General features: G+C 48.7%; 1 protein-coding gene across 2 annotated transcripts; it reads left to right on the forward strand.

Annotated features, from left to right (window-relative positions):
- The first annotated feature begins 279 nt into the window (after window positions 1-279).
- On the forward strand, window positions 280-17,823 carry TSPAN16 (tetraspanin 16). Of its 2 annotated transcripts, XM_047774435.1 has the most exons (7): window positions 280-348; window positions 4,699-4,896; window positions 6,885-6,959; window positions 8,781-8,888; window positions 13,736-13,888; window positions 16,898-16,976; window positions 17,725-17,823. In XM_047774435.1, the coding sequence occupies exons 1-7, from the start codon at window positions 280-282 to the stop codon at window positions 17,775-17,777; spliced, it is 735 nt and encodes a 244-aa protein (XP_047630391.1). In that variant the 3' UTR covers window positions 17,778-17,823. The 2 variants fall into 2 exon arrangements, with proteins under 2 accessions (XP_047630391.1, XP_047630392.1); XM_047774436.1 differs by lacking the exon at window positions 6,885-6,959.
- Window positions 17,824-18,842: the final 1,019 nt, after the last annotated feature.

Genomic DNA, 18,842 nt, shown 5'->3' on the forward strand with positions numbered 1-18,842 from the left:
AGAATGAGGAACCAGCAGGGTGCAGTTTGGGGCACCTACTTCCCTAGCACTAGGAGCCTTGCTCTGGCATCTGATTGTGATGTGATAAAGGCTGATGACTGAAGAGAGGCAGCTACTAGACCCTCTTCCATGCAGAGAAAGAGGCAATCAGGAAAGAGAGGGGGCAGAGCAGGTCAGCTTTGGTGCCCCCACCCCAGACCTCTACCATCTTGGAAAACATAGCCCAGAGGCTTAGGAAGATGCTGACTTAAATGGTCAGAGCACACCAGTCTGGCCGACATGGCTGAAGTACACACTACATATTATTCCTTGAAGAAACTGTTGTCTTTCTTCAATGGCAACATGGCTGTAAGTATGTCACAATCCGGTCCCTGGGGCTTTGCAGCCCTTCCTCCACAGCTGGCTCCTTCAAAGACAGAAATAAGTTGATCTAATTCACTGGCATCCAGATCTGTGGTCCCTAGGGAACCAGGAAGGATGTAGGGCAGACTGACTAGGAGCAGGACGCTCTGGGAGCAGGCGTCGCCTCCATCGACCCAGAGCTGCTGAAATCAGGCAGAGGAGTCCTTTATTTCTCTGCCTTCTCTGGGTCCTTTACCTTTTTTTTTTTTTCCCTTTGCTTTTTAGGGCCTCATCTGCTGCATATGGAGGTTCCCAGGCTAGGGGTCAAATCAGAGCTACAGCTGACGGCCTACGCCACAGCCACAGCAACGCAGGATCTGAGCCACATCTGTGACTTACACAACAGCTCACGGCAATGCCAGAACCTTAACTCACTGAGGGAGGCCAGGGATCAAACCCGAAACCTCATAGTTCCTACTCAGATTCATTTGCGCTGCGCCAAGACGGGAACTCTGGTTCTTTACTTTTTTAAATTTTGTTTTGCATTTTTTTAGGGCCATACCTGTAGCATATGGAGGTTCTCAGGCTAGGGGGCGTGGGGATTGCAGAGCCCGAAGGGAGAAGAGCCCTGACGGGATGAGGGATCATGGGATGAGGGGTTCTGGGCAGGAGGTGGAGAGAACTGAGCCTGCCTGGCAGCTGCCAGTCTACACCACAGCCATGGCAATGCCAGATCCGAGCTGTGTCTGTGACTGACGCCACAGTTCACGGCAATGCCAGATCCTTAACCCACTGAGCAAGGCCAGGGATTGAACCTGCATCCTCATGGATACTAGTCCTATCCTTAACCTACTGAGCCACCACAGGAACTCTCTGTCCTTTACATTTTTTCAAACCATTTTTTTCTTACTGTAAAAGTAACCCAAGGAGTTCCCTGGTGGCTCAGTGGGTTAAGGATCTGGCATTGCTGAGGTTGTAGCACAGGCTGCAACTGCAGCTTGGGTTTGACCCCTGGCCCGGGAACTTCCACTTGCAGCAGATGCAGCCCCCCACCTCAAAAAAAGTAATCTGAAATATTCACTGTTAAAGAAGTAGTTGCTTTCTTTTTTGTTTATTTTCCTTAACCCACTTATTGAGGCCAGGAATAGAACCAGCATCCTCCTGGATACTAGTCAGGTTCTTAACCCACCGGGCCACAACGGGAACTCCAGAAGTCATTGTTTTTAATAGCAAAACAGTATGAGTAAAGGCTGCCAGGAAAGAGAAGAAAATTAAAAATCACTCCTCCTTGGAGTTCCCGTCATGGCTCAGTGGTTAACGAATCCTACTAGGAACGATGAGGTTGCGGGTTCGATCCCTGGCCTTACTTAGTGGGTTAAGAATCTGGCATTGCCATGAGCTGTGGTGTAGTTCGCAGATGTGGCTCAGATCCAGAGTTGCTGTGGCTCTGGTGTAGGTTGGTGGCTACAGCTCCGATTAGACCCCTAGCCTGGGAACCTCCATATGCCGCGGTGCAGCCCTAGAAAAGACCAAAAAAAAAAAAAAAAATCACTCCTCCTCTCCTTACCTGTGATGTACATTTTGATGGGAGTTAAACAAGATAATGCATTTAAAAGGCTTATGCCCATCATGGGAATGTGGCTCAATAAGTATCATTATATCCTTCTAGACTTTTGTCTGTACCTTTTAAAAGCAGCAAAACAAACATGGGGTTTTGTTTTGCTGCTTTTTTCCCTTTTAAAGAAATTGTTTTTCCTCCTTTCAACTTGACTATTTTTTAGAGCAGTTTTAGGTTCACAGCAAAATTGAGCAGAAGGCACAGAGATTTCCTGTATAAACCCTGCCCCCGCACACACAGCCTCCCCCATTATCGACATTCCCCAGTAGAGTACATTTGGTATAATGAAGCTACATTGATATCATTATCACCCAAAGTCCATATTTTATCTTTTTTTTTCTTTTGTGGCCAACCCACGGCATATGGAGTTCCTGGGCCAGGGATCAGATCCGAGCCACAGTGTCAACCCAAGCCACAGCTGTGGCAATGCCAGGTCCTTAACCCACTGTACCAGGCCTGGGGGTCGAACCTGCATCCCAGTGCTCTCAAGACTGCCAATCCTGTTGCACCACAGCAGGAAATCCCCAAAGTTCATACTTTATATTAAGGTTCACTCTTGGTGTTGCCTATTCCATGGCTTTTGACAAATGTATCCACCATTTCAGCATCAAATGAATAGTTTCACTTCCCTAAAAATCCTCTGTGCTCCACCCAACACTCCCCCCGACCCCCGGCAAACACTGACCTTTCCTCTGTCTCCATAGTTTTGTCTTTTCCAGGATGTCATATATGCGGGATCATAAACCATGCAGCCTTTAGATTGGCTGCTTCCACTCAGCAATGTGCCAATTAATTTTCCTCTACATCTTTTTTTTTTTTCTTTTTACAGCCACACCTGTGGCATATAGAAGTTCCTGGACTAGGCGTTGAATCAGAGCTGTAGCCACCAGCCTATGCCAGGTCCTCAACTCATTGGATAAAGCAGGGATCAAACTCACATCCTCACAGACGCTATGTTGGGTTCTTAACCTGCTGAGCCACAATGGGAACTCCCTCCTCTATGTCTTTTCGTAGTTTGATAGCTCATTCCCTTTTTTTTTTTTTTTTTGGTCTTTTTTAGAGCCACACCTGCTGCATGTGGAAGTTCCCCGGCTAGGGATTGAATCAGAGCTGCAGCTGCCGGCTTACCCCACAGCTACAGCAATTTGGGGATCCGAGCCACATCTGTGACCTATACTGCAGCTCGTGGCAAGGCCAGATTCTTAACTGACTGAGCGAGGCCAGGGATCATACCCGAATCCTCAAGGATAGTAGTCGGATTCGCTACCACTGAGCCACAATGGGAACTTGACTCAATCTTTTTAGTGCCACTGTTCCATTGTTTGGATGTATCACAATTTATCTATCAAGTCACATGCCGAAGGCCATCTTGGTTTCTTCCAAATTTTGGCAGTGATGGATAAAGCTGTCAAAACCATCCATGTACAGGTTTTCATGTGAACATAAGTTTTCAACTCTGTTAGATAAAAGCCAACAACCATGCTTGATGACAATCTACTTTTTTTAAAACTTTAGGCCTTAACATCTTTACGAATCAATAAACATTCTCCTATAACAGGGGTCAGCAAAGTGCAGTCTTGAAGATTGATAGATGAATGATAGGTAGATAACATTTATTTGCAAATAAAATAAATTCATTTATGGATTGTGCATGGCTGCTTAACACTAGCTGAGTCATTTCAACTGAGACTAAAAGGCCTGCAATGCTCACAATATTAGGGACTTTTCCAAAAAAATTTGCCACTCCTTCTCCCAAAGCATTATTTTAAAATACATGGAGTTCCTATTGTGGCTCAGTGGTTAAAGAATCCGACTAGGAACCATGAGGATGTGAGTTCAATCCCTGGCCTTGCTCAGTGGGTTAAGGATCTGGCGTTGCCGTGAGCTGTGGTGTAGGTCGCAGACGTGGCTCGGATCCCTTGTTGCTGTGGCTGTGGTGTAGGCCAGAGGCTACCGCTCTGATTGGACCCCTAGCCTGGGAACCTCCATATGCCTCGGGTCAGCCCTGGAAAAGACAAAAAGTCAAAAAAAAAAAGTTAAAATATGTGTCTATTGCACGGCTGTAGCATGATTTACCTATTCAATTTGTATTATTGATTGCTTCAATTACTTCCATTTTTTTTTTGTCTTTTGTTTTTTTAGGGTCGAACCCACAGCGTATGGAGGTTCCCAGGCTAGAGGTCTAATCGGAGCTACAGATGCTGATCTAGCCATAGCCACAGGAATGCGGGATCCAAGCCGCATCTGCAACCTACACCAAAGCTTACGGCAATGCCAGATCCTTAACCCACTGAGCAAATTCAAGGATCGAACCTGAAACCTCATGATTACTACTTGGGTTAGTTAACCACTGAGCCATGACAGGAACTCCAGTTTCCAATACTTTGTCCTTAATGAACATCCCTGCACATCCTGGTTCTGAGTTACTATTTTCGGAGTATGAAATATGAGACTATTTCCCTAGATTGAATGTCTAGAAATGGAATTTCTAGGTAAAATGTTTTATTATAAAAAACGTTGAGGTTTTAAATATAAATTGTAAAATGACACCCCTCCCCCCCAAAAAGGCTATTGCCTGGCAGCAATGTATGAGAATGTTTCTCCACATCCTCACCAACTTTGGGTATTAACATTTTAAAAAATTATTTTGCTGATTTTATTGGCCTTTGTTCCTGGAGAGAGTTCTATTTGTATACACCTAACAGATAGCTTTTCCTTGTCTGTTTTCTGTTCTGAAGCTCTCTGGCGTGATCCTCATCAGTCTGGGCATCTATGTCAATTTCAGAGGCGCTGTCCTGACCAGAGTCCTTGGGCTGTCCTCTGCATACCTGCTTCACGTTGGCTATCTGTGCCTGGGAACGGGCTGCATCACATTGCTGCTTGGCTTTGCTGGGTGGCATGGGGCAATCAAAGAAAACAGAAGCACTCTCTTGTTTGTAAGTTGGATCTGAACACAGATCCCAAAACTCCCCCATAATGTCTGAATCCTTCCTTGCACATGTTGCAAACTCCTTTGATTGATGTTTCCTGTTTTATAGTGTTTATGATGTCTTATTTGATGGCATCAGACTCACTCCTTTATGATGTGTCTCATTTAGAACTCCTCTTCGGACTTCCCCATTGTGGCTCAACAGGTTAAGAACCCATGAGGATTCAGGTTCGATCCCTGGCCTTGCTCAGTGGGTCATGGATCTGGCATTGCCGCAAGCTTCGGCCTAGGATGGAGATGCAGATCTGATCTGGGCTTGCTGTGGCTGTGGCATAGGCTGGCAGCTGCAGCTCCGATTCTACCCCTAGTCTGGTAACTTCCATATGCCACACGTGTGGCTCTAGCCAAACAAACAAAGCAAAAACAAACCAAAAAAACCTCCCACAACTTCAATTCCTCCAGCAATTTCAATTTGGGGTTTACCCCAACAACAAAGCACCCACCCTCAATGTCCTCCTCACTCAATTTCCGTTTCCAACATCTCATGTTTTCTTTCTTTCCATTCTTTCTCTTTTAATGGGGCACACCTGCAGGGTTTAGAAATTCCCAGGCTAGGGATCAAATCGGAGCTGCAGCTGCCAGCCTACACACCACAGCAATGTGGGATCTAAGCCACGGCTCACGGCAACGCTGGATCCTTAACCCACTGGGCGAGGCCAGGGATCGAACCCACGGCTTCGTTGTGGCTCGTCAGGTTCGCTAACCGCTGAGCCATCTCACTGCGAGGTGAGATCCTTTTGCTGGTGTTGGGAGCCAAGAACTGTGTCTTGCGCTTACTCAGGTGCTCACGGCCGCCCTCTAGCGGTCGTGGAGGAACAGAGCTTGGGGGGACCAGGCTGGAGAGACTGCTGGTCCAGGTGGGAGATGGAGAGGGCTGGAGCCGGTGGGGCCGGGGAGGGGGTGAGAAGTGGACAGATTCGGCATAGATTCTGCAGACGAAGTCAATAGGACTTGCCAACGCCTGGATATCTGTCCTCTTGACACCTCAGTCACCCAGAGGTTGGGAAATTTTAATAGGAATATGAATCCTCACCATCTGATACAGAAGCCACTTTTCTAGGATCTCACAACTGCCCCCATGTTTGTCCCTGTGGCCTGTGGGGACCCCTGGCGTGTACCCACTGTGCTTTCCTGCCTCTCTGTGTCAAAGCCAGATAAGCCCAGGCATCGACAAGTCTGGCGACCCAAAGCCTAAATTATCAATGATTTTAATAATGATAATATTAATAGACACAGATGGAAAGAGATGAAAGGGGAGCCAGGAGCTGATCTTTCTTTGACACCCCCTCCAAGTCTGGCTTCTAGAAGCTCCACTTGGGCTGGTCCCACCCCCACATTGTACAAATGGGAAAACTGAGGCCCATCAAAAGAAGCCGGCTTCTCCCTGATGGGAAACTTGAAGAGCTCCACTTTGCTTACAGTATTTCCCACATTTTCCCATCGTGCATGTGAATTTTATGGGGAACATGAGGCAACATATGTTGATATTTTCCCCCTGGCACCCACCGACTTGACATCTGGCATCTCTGCTCCAGCCCTGCCCCCCCAACCCCAGTTTGCATGTTTGAAGTTTCTTGGCCCAGCCTCTCTTCCTCCCTCCTGCGTCTGTTCCATCCCCCTACTGTGCCTCCACTGGCCCCAGCTGTTTGCACATACAGCCAGAGGTCCCCTGTCAGACCTCCTGGACTCCCAGAAAAGTGCTGGGCACGAAATGGGGCTTCAGCTAGCAGCTCTTAAGAATACCCACTGCCAGCATCCTGGGCAACATTCAGGAAAGTGACACATGGAAGAAATAAAATACCTCTACCCCCCACCCCGCCCCGACCAGGCGTGGGGTCTTTCAAACTGGAGAGGCCACGGTGGCGTGGGGGTGGGATGGAAGGACTCCAGAGTCCTCTCCACTGCCCTCCCTACCCACCCCCCCATGTCTTCTAGTGTTTCTTGTTCATGGTCATCATTTTCATCGTGGAAATCACGGTCGCTACAGTGGTCCTTGCCTTCTTCTCTATTGTAAGTACAGGGAAGATTCACTTTGCATGAGAAATAAACAGCATCGGTAGAGGCCCTGCCCCTCCCCCAGGCACCCACGTTTGGCGCCTTACCGGAATCCGGTGATGGAGGGAGACTTGGCCCCCCAAAGATGAGGTGAAAAGCCTCAGCCATCTTCTCAAAGGCTCTCCTCTAGACTTGCTGAGTTAATCTGACCATGTCTCCCGCATTTGGGGTGAGGCTGAGGACAATTTGTAAAAGCTACTGGGGTTTTGAAAGGTGTTCAAAATAGAGGGCAATTTAGCAAAATCCGTTAAAATGACAAAGCAGGGACACTTTGACCAACTGTCTGGTCTCTAGGCATTTTCCAAGGAGCTGCCTGTTTGCGCGCAGGGTGACACGCATACCAGGGTGTGCAAAAGGTCGCTGAGGGCATAGCGAGCATGGGGGGGAGGGGCTTAATTTGTAATAATCCACACAAGTGATCCCTATGTAGCTGTAAAGAAAGAGGCTCTAGAAGTTCCCCTGGTGGCTCAGTAGTAACAGACTCTACTGGTATCCATGAGGAGGCGTGTTCCATCCCTGGCCTCGCTCAGTGGGTTAAGGATCTGGTGTTGCCCACAGCTGTGGTGTAGGTTGCAGACGAGGCTCGGATCCCGCGTTGCTGTGGCTCTGGTGTAGGCCTGCAGCTGCAGCTCCGATTTGACCCCTACCCCGGGAACTTCCATATGCTGAGGGGTATGGCCCTAGGGGGAAAAAAAAAAAAAAAGGAGGCTCTATATGCAGGAGATGGTATATTCTCCAGGATGTAGTGCTGCTCTGGTTTGCGTACCCCAGAGGCCCACCCTGAGACAAGAATTTGAAGGCTCTGTGTTTACTTGAGAGGTAATCCCAAGAAGTACCTGTAGGGGACAGGGGCAGTGAGGCAAGAAAGGGAATGTGGCCTATAAAACTGGAGACAACTGGGCTCAGTCCTGCCGGGGAACTCTGGGACTCAGCGAAGAGCTGCAGTATTGATCCACCGGCTCCCTTGAGCCACTGCTTGAGGGCTGCTCTCAGGGCGCATGCGCGCTGAGTGGCCGCAGGGAGAACTCGCGTTGCCCGCAGCGGTTTCCCAGGTGCAGAAATGACAGAAGCCACCGGGATTGGAGCAGGGCACCGAGAGCCACCGATGTGCTTGTTGCAATCAGCCGGATGCCCGAACAATGAGAGTAGAATAAAGCAGGGAGAACAGTGATGAGAATATACTTTGCTTTGACACACATAGCATATCCCTTTTGGGACCCTGGAAACAGTAACAGTCGTGGCGGTGGTGGAGTGGGAGAAACTTGTCTGCTGGAAGAAAAAGATGGGAGGGAGACTTTTCTCGGTCTACCCTTCTGTGCTTTGTGAATTTTGAACCATGTGACTATTTCACCTCTTTGGGGATTTTTTTTTTTTTTTAATTTAGACCTCTATTTAAAAAATAGAAAATTAAAGTTGCCCCTTTTGAGCAGAGAGAGCTTCAGTCGCTAAATTTGATATTCAAGTCTCTAATCGAGTTGCAGCCAAATCTGGGGCGTAGCAGGTGTGTGGGCGATTCAAAAGAGCAGATGATTCAAATTCATTTGTCAGGACGGGTACAGCCAGATGTGCGGGGCTCGAGACCCACGCTCTTCCCTGTGTCCCTTTCTCTCGGGGGCGATGGGAGCTTGAGTTCATCCTTCTCCAGCGCAGACCCACGGCTGGGGGAGGGGCCACGTAGGGAGAAGAAGGGAAGCGCCCATCTCCCCCCTGAGTCTCACTTCACCAAAGGCGACCCTCTCTGGTTCTGTGCTCACCGCTTCCTGTTTCATCTTTGAGGTTCAAGAAGTATCCTTGGAGCACAACTTTGCGACTCTGAGGAAGAATTACAGAGGTTACAACGAGCCAGATGACTATTCCATGGAATGGAATTTGGTCATGGAGAAGGTGAAATTCACTTTTTTTTTTTGTATTTTTAAAGGCTGCAACCATGGCATATGGAAGTTCCCAGGCCAGGAATCAAATCAGAGCTACAGCTGCCAGCCTATGCCACAGCCACAGCAATGCAGGATCTGAGCCATGTCTGCGACCTACACCACAGCCCCCCAGATCCTTAACCCACTGAGTGAGGCCAGGGATTAAACCCAAGTCCTCATGGATACTAGTTGAATTCATTTCCCCTGAGCCACAGCTGGAACTCCTATGGTTTGTTGTTTTTTTTTTTTTTTTAAATGGTGGTAAAATATATATAAGCATAAATTTACCATCTTAACCATTTTTAAGTGTCCAGTTTGGTGACATTATCCTATTCACATGATTGTACAACCATCATCACCCTCCATCTCCAGAACTCTGTCCCCATTAAATATTCAGACTCCTTTCCCCCTCCTCCATCTCCTGGGACCCACCCTCCTACATTCTACCATTTTCTAAAAATTTGACTCCTCTAGGAACCTCATATAAGTGGAACCATAGAATGTTTGTCTTTTTGTGCCTGGCTTCCCTGAAGATTCACCCATGTTGTAACAGGTGTCAGAATTTCCTTTTTTTGGCGGGGGCAGGGGGGGGGCCGCATGGCATGTGAAATTTCCCAGGGCCAGAGACTGAACCTACACCACAGCAGTGACCCAAGCCACTGTAGTAACACCACCAGATCCTTAACCCACTGTGTGCCACAGAAGAACTCTGAATCTATTTCTTTTGTCTTTTTGCCTTTTTTAGGGCTGCACCTGTGGCATATGGATGTTCTCAGGCTAGGGGTATAATAAGAGCTGTAGCCGCCGGCCTACACCACAGCCACAGCAACACCAGATCCAAGCTGAGCCTGGGACCTACACCACAGGTCATGGCAATGCCGGATCCTTAACCCACTGAGTGAGGCCAGGAATCAAACCCTCAACCTCATGGTTCCTAGTCAGATTCGTTAACCACTGAGCCACTATGGGAACTCCTGAATCTATTTCTTTTTTTTTTGTCTTTTGTCTTTTTGTTGTTGTTGTTGCTATTTCTTGGGCCGCTCCCGCGGCATATGGAGGTTCCCAGGCTAGGAGTCGAATCAGAGCTGTAGCCACCGGCCTACGCCAGAGCCCCAGCAACGCTGGATCCGAGCCGCGTCTGCAACCTACACCACAGCTCACGGCAATGCCGGATCGTTAACCCACTGAGCAAGGGCAGGGACCGAACCCGCAACCTCATGGTTCTTAGTCGGATTCCTGAATCTATTTCTTTTTAAGGCCGAATAATATTCCATTGTATGGATGGGCCACATTTTATTTATCTATTTCTCTATCAATGGACACTCAGGTTGCTTCCATCTTTTAGCTATTGTGAATAATGCTGCTGTGAACCTGGGTGTACAAATATCTCTTAGACTCCCAGTTTTCAGTTCATTTAGGTATATACCCAAATGGAACTGCTGGATCATCTGATAATTCTACATTTAATTTTTTGAGGAATTTCCACGCTCTTTTCCACTGCAGCTATACCATTTTACATTCCCATCAGCAATGAATGCTCAAGGGTCCCAGTTTTTCCACATCCTTGCTAACACTTGTTATTTTCTGTTTTTTGTTTGTTTGTTTAGTTCCTTTGGCCATGCTTGTGGCATGTGGAAATTCTTAGGCCAGGGATCAAACCCAAGCCACAGCAGCAACCTTGGCCGCTGCAGTGAAAATGTCAGATACTTAGGAGTTCCCGTCGTGGCTCAGTGGTTAACGAATCCGACTAGGAACCATGAGGTTGCGGGTTCAATCCCTGGCCTTGCTCAGTGGGTTAACGATCCGGCGTTGCCATGAGCTGTGGTGTAGGTTGCAGACGCGGCTTGGATCCCGAGTTGCTGTGGTTCTGGTGTAGGCTGGCGGCTACGGCTCTGATTAGACCCCTAGCCTGGGAACCTCCATATGCCACAGGAGCTGCCCTAGAAATGGCAAAAAGACAAAAAAAAAAAAAAAAAGTCAGATACTTAACCTACTGCGCCACAAGGACACTCCTGTTTTTGTGAGGTTTTTTGCTTTTTTTTTTTTGTCTTTTGTCTTTTTGTTGTTGTTGTTGCTATTTCTTGGGCCGCTCCCGCGGCATATGGAGGTTCCCAGGCTAGGGGTCGAATCGGAGCTGTAGCCACCGGCCTACGCCAGAGCCACAGCAACTCGGGATCCGAGCCGCGTCTGCAACCTACACCACAGCTCACGGCAACGCCGGATCTTTAACCCACTGAGCAAGGGCAGGGACCGAACCCGCAACCTCATGGTTCCTAGTCGGATTCGTTAACCACTGCGCCACGACGGGAACTCCGTGTTTTTTTTGTTTTTTGGGTTTTTTTTTTGTCTTTTTGCCATTTCTAGGGCAGCTCCTGTGGCATATGGAGGTTCCCAGGCTAGGGGTCTAATCAGAGCCGTAGCCGCCAGCCTACACCAGAGCCACAGCAACTCGGGATCCAAGCCGAGTCTGCAACCTACACCACAGCTCACGGCAACGCCGGATCCTTAACCCACTGAGCAAGGCCAGGGATCGAACCCGCAACCTCATGGTTCCTAGTCGGATTCGTTAACCACTGCGCCATGATGGGAATCCTGTTTTTGTGTTTTGATAGTGCCATCCTTATGGGTGTGAAGTGGTGAGACTTATATCTTGAGTCTTGGTGTTTAAGGAGCAGGACTGCCACCATTTGTCATCTAAGCTCTCAAGGCAGATAGTTGAGAAGGGTCTCTGAGGCAAGTGTGTGGAAGGGAAAAAGCCTATGCCTGTTTCTAGGAGTGTTTTCCATCTGAGTCTGGGGCCCAAGAACTGCTATGGGGTCAAGTTCAGGCTTGGGAGGGACCACATGATGGGTAGGGGACTTGCCTTTATCCCTCTTTTGGTTTCTGAAGCCTGAGATGGTAGAAAATATCTATCTTTCATTCATTTGTGGAAGGGTTAGTCCTTCCACAAATCTTTTTTTCTCTTTCTCTCTTTTATTTTTAGGGCCACACCTATGGCATATGGAAGTTCCCAGGCTAGGGGTCTCATTGGAGCTGCAGCTGCTGACCTCCACCACAGCCTCAGCAACACAGGATCTGAGCCACATCTGCAACCCACACCACAGCTTGTGGCAATGCTGGATCCTTAACCCACTGAGTGAGGCCAGGGATCGAACCCGCATCCTCATGGATACTAGTCAGACTCTTAACCTGCTAAGCCACAATGGGAACTCCTTTCCACCAATCTTTATTGAACACCTACTCTGTGCTGGACACTGTTCAGGAGTCTGAGGACAAAGCAGGCCACAAAAGAAAAATTCTTGCCCTGTGTTACTGACATTTGAGGGGAGGAGGAGAAGAAACAGCTAAGTAAACATTGGTGGCCGGGTAATAAGTACTATGAAGAAAAGCAAGGCAGGGAAAGAGCAGAGAGGGGATTTCATTTACCCATAGAAACTATTTGTCATCTATTTTCAGCACATTTTAGTGGGATGGGCTGTCCTAGCCCTTTTGTAGTTAGTTGAAGATTATGTGATGAGTTCTGGCCAATGAGCTGTGAGGAGAAGTGATGTGAGTCATTTCTGAGCCAAATTATTTAGTCGCCAACGCAGGCCCCTCTGGACCTTTGCTTCCTTCTACCACAATAGTGAAATCATCTGGATGGTGGTTGCTTCACCAGCCTGAGTCCCCGAGAAACTTCTCTTCTTTTTTTTTTTTTTTTCCTTTTAGGGTCGCACCCGCGGCATATGGAGGTTCCCAGGCTAGGGGTCCAATCGGAGCTGTAGCTGCCAGCCTACACCACAGCCATAGCAACATGGGATCTAAGCCGCATCTACACCTACACCACAGCTCATGGCAATGCCGGATCCTTAACCCACTGAGTGAGGCCAGGGATCGAACCTGCAGCCTCATGGTTCTTAGTCGGATTCATTAACCACTGAGCCACGATGGGAACTCCCGAGAGACTTTAATAAATGGAGTTCCCGGAGTTCCTGTGGTGGCGCAGTGGTTAACGAATCTGACTAGGAACCGTGAGGTTGCGAGTTCGCTCCCTGCCCTTGCTTAGTGGGTTAACGATCCGGCGTTGCCGTGAGCTGTGGTGTAGCTTGCAGATGTGGCTCGGATCCCGCGTAGCTGTGGCTCTGGCGTAGGCCAGTGGCTACAGCTCCGATTCGACCCCTAGCCTGGGAACCTCCATATGCCGTGGGAGTGGCCCAAGAAATAGCAAAAAGACAAAAATAAATAAATAAATAAATAAATGGAGTTCCCCTGCCATCTTGGGATGGACATGTAGTGTGAATGAGACTTGGACTGCTGAGATTGAGGGACTGTTTGTTATGCAGCACCTCTCAGCTCAGCCTGACTGATAACAGAGGTTGTGGCTAACCTAGAAAGAGGGGTCAGGATAGGCTTTCCTGAGGAGGGACCCTTGAACCTGAGGAGGGACCTGAGTGAAATGAAGGAGGGAGCTGTGCAGATATATGAGGGAACAGCATTCCCAAAAGAAGGAACAGCCATCTAAAGGCCCCCAAGGCTGAATCATGGGAAGACAAGTTGGCTGGAGCTGAGTGAGTTTAAGAGAGGTGAGGGGGATGAGGGACTGAAGGGCAGATCATGCAGGACCTTGTGGGCCACATTGAGGAGTTCAGCTTTTACTCCAAGTAAGATGACCGCTGGGGAGGGTTCCATGACGTAGTGAGGAAAAAGGGAGGTAGTTAGCATGGGCCCTGGGATATTGCGACTGCTCTAAACAGTAGCCATGGTGAGAGTGATTTCTATTGCTTTTATTATTTTGATATTTGAAAGGGAGTCTTCAAGTGCTTATTCTCCCCTCGGCAGCTAAAGCGCTGTGGAGTGAAGAACTACACAGATTTTTCCGGTTCCTCCTCTGAAAGGACAACTGGCCACACCTACCCCAGGGGCTGCTGTAAGTCCATCGGGACCATGGCCTGTGATGGGCGCAATGTGTCCACAAATGTCATCCACCAGGAGGTACCTTGGCATTTCTTTTTCCTTTTCCTTTTAAGGGCCGCACCCATGGCATAGGGAAGTTCCCAGGCTAGGGGTCAAATCAGAGCAGCAGCTGCTGACCTATGCCACAGCCACAGCAGCATGGGATCCAATCTGCATCTGTGACCTATGCCACACCTTGCGGCCATGCCAGATCCTTAACCCCCTGAACAAGGCCAGGGATCAAACCTGAGTCCTTATGGATACTAGTCGGGTTCTTAACCCACTGAGCCACACAGGGAACTCTTAAATTGGAATTTTGATGGGTGCCACCTAGGTAGACTACAAGGGCCAGTGACTTGAATAAAGATTGCGTTTTCGGGAGTTCCCGTCGTGGCGCAGTGGTTAACGAATCCGACTAGGAACCATGAGGTTGCGGGTTCGGTCCCTGCCCTCGCTCAGTGGGTTAAGGATCCAACATTGCCGTGAGCTGTGGTGTAGGTTGCAGACGCGGCTCGGATCCCGCGTTGCTGTGGCTCTGGCGTAGGCCGGTGGCTACAGCTCCGATTCAACCCCTAGCCTGGGAACCTCCATATGCCGCGGGAGCGGCCCAAGAAATAGCAACAACAACAACAACAAAAAAGACAAAAGACAAAAAAAAAAAAGATTGCGTTTTCGCGGAAACCCCCGTAATGACCAAAATTTCAACTCCTTTCGTCCACACAGCCTAGGGTTACCATCCCCATTTCACAGATGGGGAGACTGAGGCTCGGGGAGAGGAGAGGGAGCAGTTCAAGGTCATGTGGCTTCGGTAAAGCTGGGATGTGGATCCATGTTGACCTGTGTCTGCTGCTTGGGCCACCCTGCCTGCCTCACAGAGAAATTAAGCTGCAGCAGTAGTGATGGAAAATGATCGTTCTGATGATAGTGACACATAGTGTTGTCACATGACTGAGCACTCTCTCTGTGAATTCAGTCCCTATTGCACCCCTCGAGGGGAGCACTTCCTTCCTCTCTCCCTATTTTATAGATGAGGAGACTGAGGCACAGAGAGGTTCATGAAGCCAGGGAGTGGGGACTGGGCTTCAAACCCCAGCCCTACCTTCCCCACCCCTAACTTCTGCTGTAGGCAAATGAACACAAGGGTCTTCCCTGAGGGAAGAAATAAGAGTCATCCTTAATTCATCCTGAATTTTTTCTTTTTTGTCTTTTGTAGGGCTGCACCTGTGGCATATGGAGGTTCCCAGGCTAGGGTCTAATCAGAGCTGTTGCCTCAGGCCTACACCACAGCCACAGCAATGAAGGATCTGAGCCACATCTGCAACCTACACCACAGCTCACGGCAACGCCGGATCCTTAACCCACTGAGCAAGCCCAGGGATCAAATCCGCAGCCTCATGGTTCCTAGTCGGTTTCATTAACCACTGAGCCACCATGGGAATTCCCCATCCTGAATGTTTCCTGCTGGGTGCCAGACCCCAGGAGGATTGGCCAGAGTGAGAGGCCAGGGCCTCAGAGACAGGCATGAGCCACACACCGGCCCACTGTGCCTTGCACGGGCTGCATGCCACCTTCTGTCCTCCTCTCCTCCCACTCACACACTCAATCCTTCTACTCCAGCACACTGGTCTCTCACTGCTACACAAATATGCCAGACCCATGGTTGCCTCAGCGCCTTTGCACAGGCTGCTCCTTTTGCCTGGAATGCTCTTCCCCTAAATGTTTTCCTACCTCACCTCTCTCAAGTCTCTGCATGGTTGTCACTTCCTTAGTGAGGCTGTCCCTGACCTCCTATCCATAAGAGGAGGCCCCCTTGTTCACCACCACACTCCATCTCCTTACCCTGCTTTAGTGCCTGGCCAGCGTTTAATCACCACCTCATAATGGGATTTCTGTAGTTGCTTATTGCATTTTTCTAACTCAGCTGTCAGCCCACCAAGGCAGAAAGGTATCTTTTGTACATGTCTGGGTTCCCAGAACCCACTTCAGTGCCCAGCACACAATGGGCAAATGCCTCTTGAGTGAGTTCTCACTGTGGCTCAGTGGGTTAAGAACCCCACTATTATCCATGAGAATGCAGGTTCGATCCCTGGCCTCATTCATTGGGTTAAGGATCCGGCGTTGCTATGAGCTGTGGTGTAGGTCACAGACTTGGCTCAGATCCTGTGTTGCTGTGGCTGTGGTGTAGGCCGGCAGCTACAGCTCTGATTCGACCCCTAGCCTAGGAATTTCCATATGCCACAGGTATGGCCCTAAAAAGCAAATAATAATAATGATAGTAAATGCCTATTGAATGCAAGAGGGCACTGAATCCTTTGGGCTCAAGGCAATTCAAGCTTCCAGAAGAAAGGGGAGCATCTCAGTGACAGCAGGAAGGGAAGTGGAGGTCCCATCATCTGCAGTGGCTGGCTGTTCTGCCCCCTCCCTGTATCTGGTCTCTTAATCTCGCTGAACCTCAGTGTTCACCTATAAAACCGAGAAAAGGCTAGTACCCACCTTATGGGGGTTATGGTGAGAAAATACAAGTAAATGGCTGAGAAGGTCCTGGACACACATTAGCCCTTCTGTTCCTATGTAAAAAGCATTCAGAAATAACTAACAGTTCCCTGAATGCTGGCTATATGTCAGGCCACTGCTGTGTATTTCTCTCATGCTCACAAAAATCTTGTGAGGTAGATCCTATTGGGCCCATTTACAGTTGAGGAAACTGAGGCACAGAGAAGTGTAGTGATTTCTCCAAGGTCACACAGCTAGCAGTAACTTGGGACATCTGGTCATACTCTTAATCACCACACTTGGATGTCAGCACAAATGGATACTAGGGAGTAAGTGGTATGTTCTAGAGTGGGGTGAGGGCATGAAGAGGCAAAAGAATATGTTGGAGCTGGCAGACAGTCAGGCAAGAAAGAGCCAAGGTCTTTGTGGCTGTGCCCCTTTCTCCTCCCTGAATCTGAGAGGAGCATTGGTGGCCCAAATGGTAGGGATTTATAGGGATTTGGAATCCATGAATCCCTAACCAGGTTCTTCTGGCTTCAATGTTTGTATCTGCAGGGCTATTTCCCTAAGCTCCTGAAAATAACCAAGACTCACAGCATCAAACTGAGTGGGGCCTCTCTGGGGGCTGCAGTGGGGCCTCCTGGGACACACCAAGCTCTTTTATTGAACACCAACTGTGTGCCAAGCACTGATCAGGACACTGGGGACACAGCAGTGACAAAAGACAAAAATCCCTGACATGGTGGAGCTGACATTTAATGCAGAGGATGGACGATCATTTCAGTTAAAGATACCTGTTGGGGAGTTCCCTCTGTGGCGCAACAGGATTGGCAGCGTCTCTGGAGCTGTGGAACACAGGTTTGATCCCCTGCTGGGCACAGTGGGTTAAGGATCTGGCGTGGCCACAGCTTCAGCTTAGGACACAACCATGGCTTGGATCTGACCCCTAGCCTGAGAACTGTATATGTGGCAGGGCTGCCAAAAAAGGAAACAAACAAACAAACAAACAAACAAGATACCTGCTGGGAGGAGTTCCCTGGTGGCACAGCAGGTTAAGGGGTTCAGGATCTGGCATTGTCCCTGCTGTGGCTCTGATTAAGGCTGTGACTAGGGTTTGCTCCCTGGCCTGAGAACTTCCATAGGCAGTGGGCATGGACAAAAACAAACACAAACAAATAAACAAAGGACCTCTGCCTTCTACCCTGAAATTGATTGTGTTAACAAGTCCACCTTATCTCCACCTTGGCCCTGAGGATACTTCTGCTGTTTGTCAAACCCCATTCCGACCTTTTTGGAACCGGGTGTTCCCCCTCTCCTGGCATCAAATTTGCTTGGATTCCAGAGATCCCTCAAATTGGTTCAGTGTTTCTTTCTTTCCCCATTTCAGCTGCCAGGAGTTCTTGCCACTGTGCTGCTGTTCATCAAGCTGGGCTGACAGACGTGGGGAGAACAGGACCCCCAGGGCCTGGCTGGCTGCTGGAGCTGTGGTCTCAATTTGCTTCTCTATGGAACTCACTGCTTCTGGAAGGGAGATAGATAATAAAAGATTTGGGAAATCTCCTCTCATCCAGACTCCCTTTTCCTTCATTTTATTTTTCATGCCGGCTGTCAATGATTTTATTTTATTTTATATTTAATTTTTTTATTATTATTTTTTTCTTTCTTGGCCACATCCACCAAAAGCATATGGAAGTCAGGGACCAAATCTGAGCCGCAGCTGTGACCGACCTATGCCACAGCTGCTGCAATGTCAGGTCCTTAACCCACTGTGCCACAGCAGGGGCTCCCTGCTGATTTTAATTCTAAGTACCTGAATGGGATGACATGCTTTCCTTCTCATTAATCTGTCCTGTTTGGGAGTTCCCATTTTGGCACAGGGGAAATGAATCTGATTAGCATCCATGAGGATGCAGGTTCGATCCCTGGCCTCGCTCAGTGGGTGGGGGATCCAACATTGACATGAGCTGTGGTGTGGGTTGCAGATGCAGCTCAGATACCGCATTGCTGTGGTTGTGGTGTAGGCAGGCAGCTGCAGCTCCGATTAGACCCCTAGCCTGGGAACCTCCATATGCCACAGGTGCGGCCCTAAAAAGCAAATAAATAAATAAAAAGAAAATAAACTGTACTGCTTTATAAATTATTTTGTGAAAAAATTTAAATGTTCACAAGAAAACAAGTTCCTGTTTTGGCTCAGCCAGTTAGCGACCTGACAGGTATCTATATGGATGTGGGTTCTATCCCTGACCTCGCTCAGGGGGTTAAGCATCTGGCACTGATGCAAGCTGCAGCATAAGATCACAGATGTGGCTCAGATCTGGCGTTGCTGTGGCTGTGGTGTAGGCCAGTAGCTGCAGCTCTGATTTGACCCCTAGCCTGGGAACTTCCATATGCCGCAGGTGTGGCCCTAAAAAGACAAAAAAAAGAGAGAGAGAGATCCTCTAGCGAGCTCCCTCTCTCTTGCCACCAGTGAGAGAACACCGAAAAAACAGCTATCTATGAG

This window comes from Phacochoerus africanus, chromosome 4 (genome assembly GCF_016906955.1).
Source record: "Phacochoerus africanus isolate WHEZ1 chromosome 4, ROS_Pafr_v1, whole genome shotgun sequence".
Classification (NCBI taxonomy): Eukaryota; Metazoa; Chordata; class Mammalia; order Artiodactyla; family Suidae; genus Phacochoerus; species Phacochoerus africanus.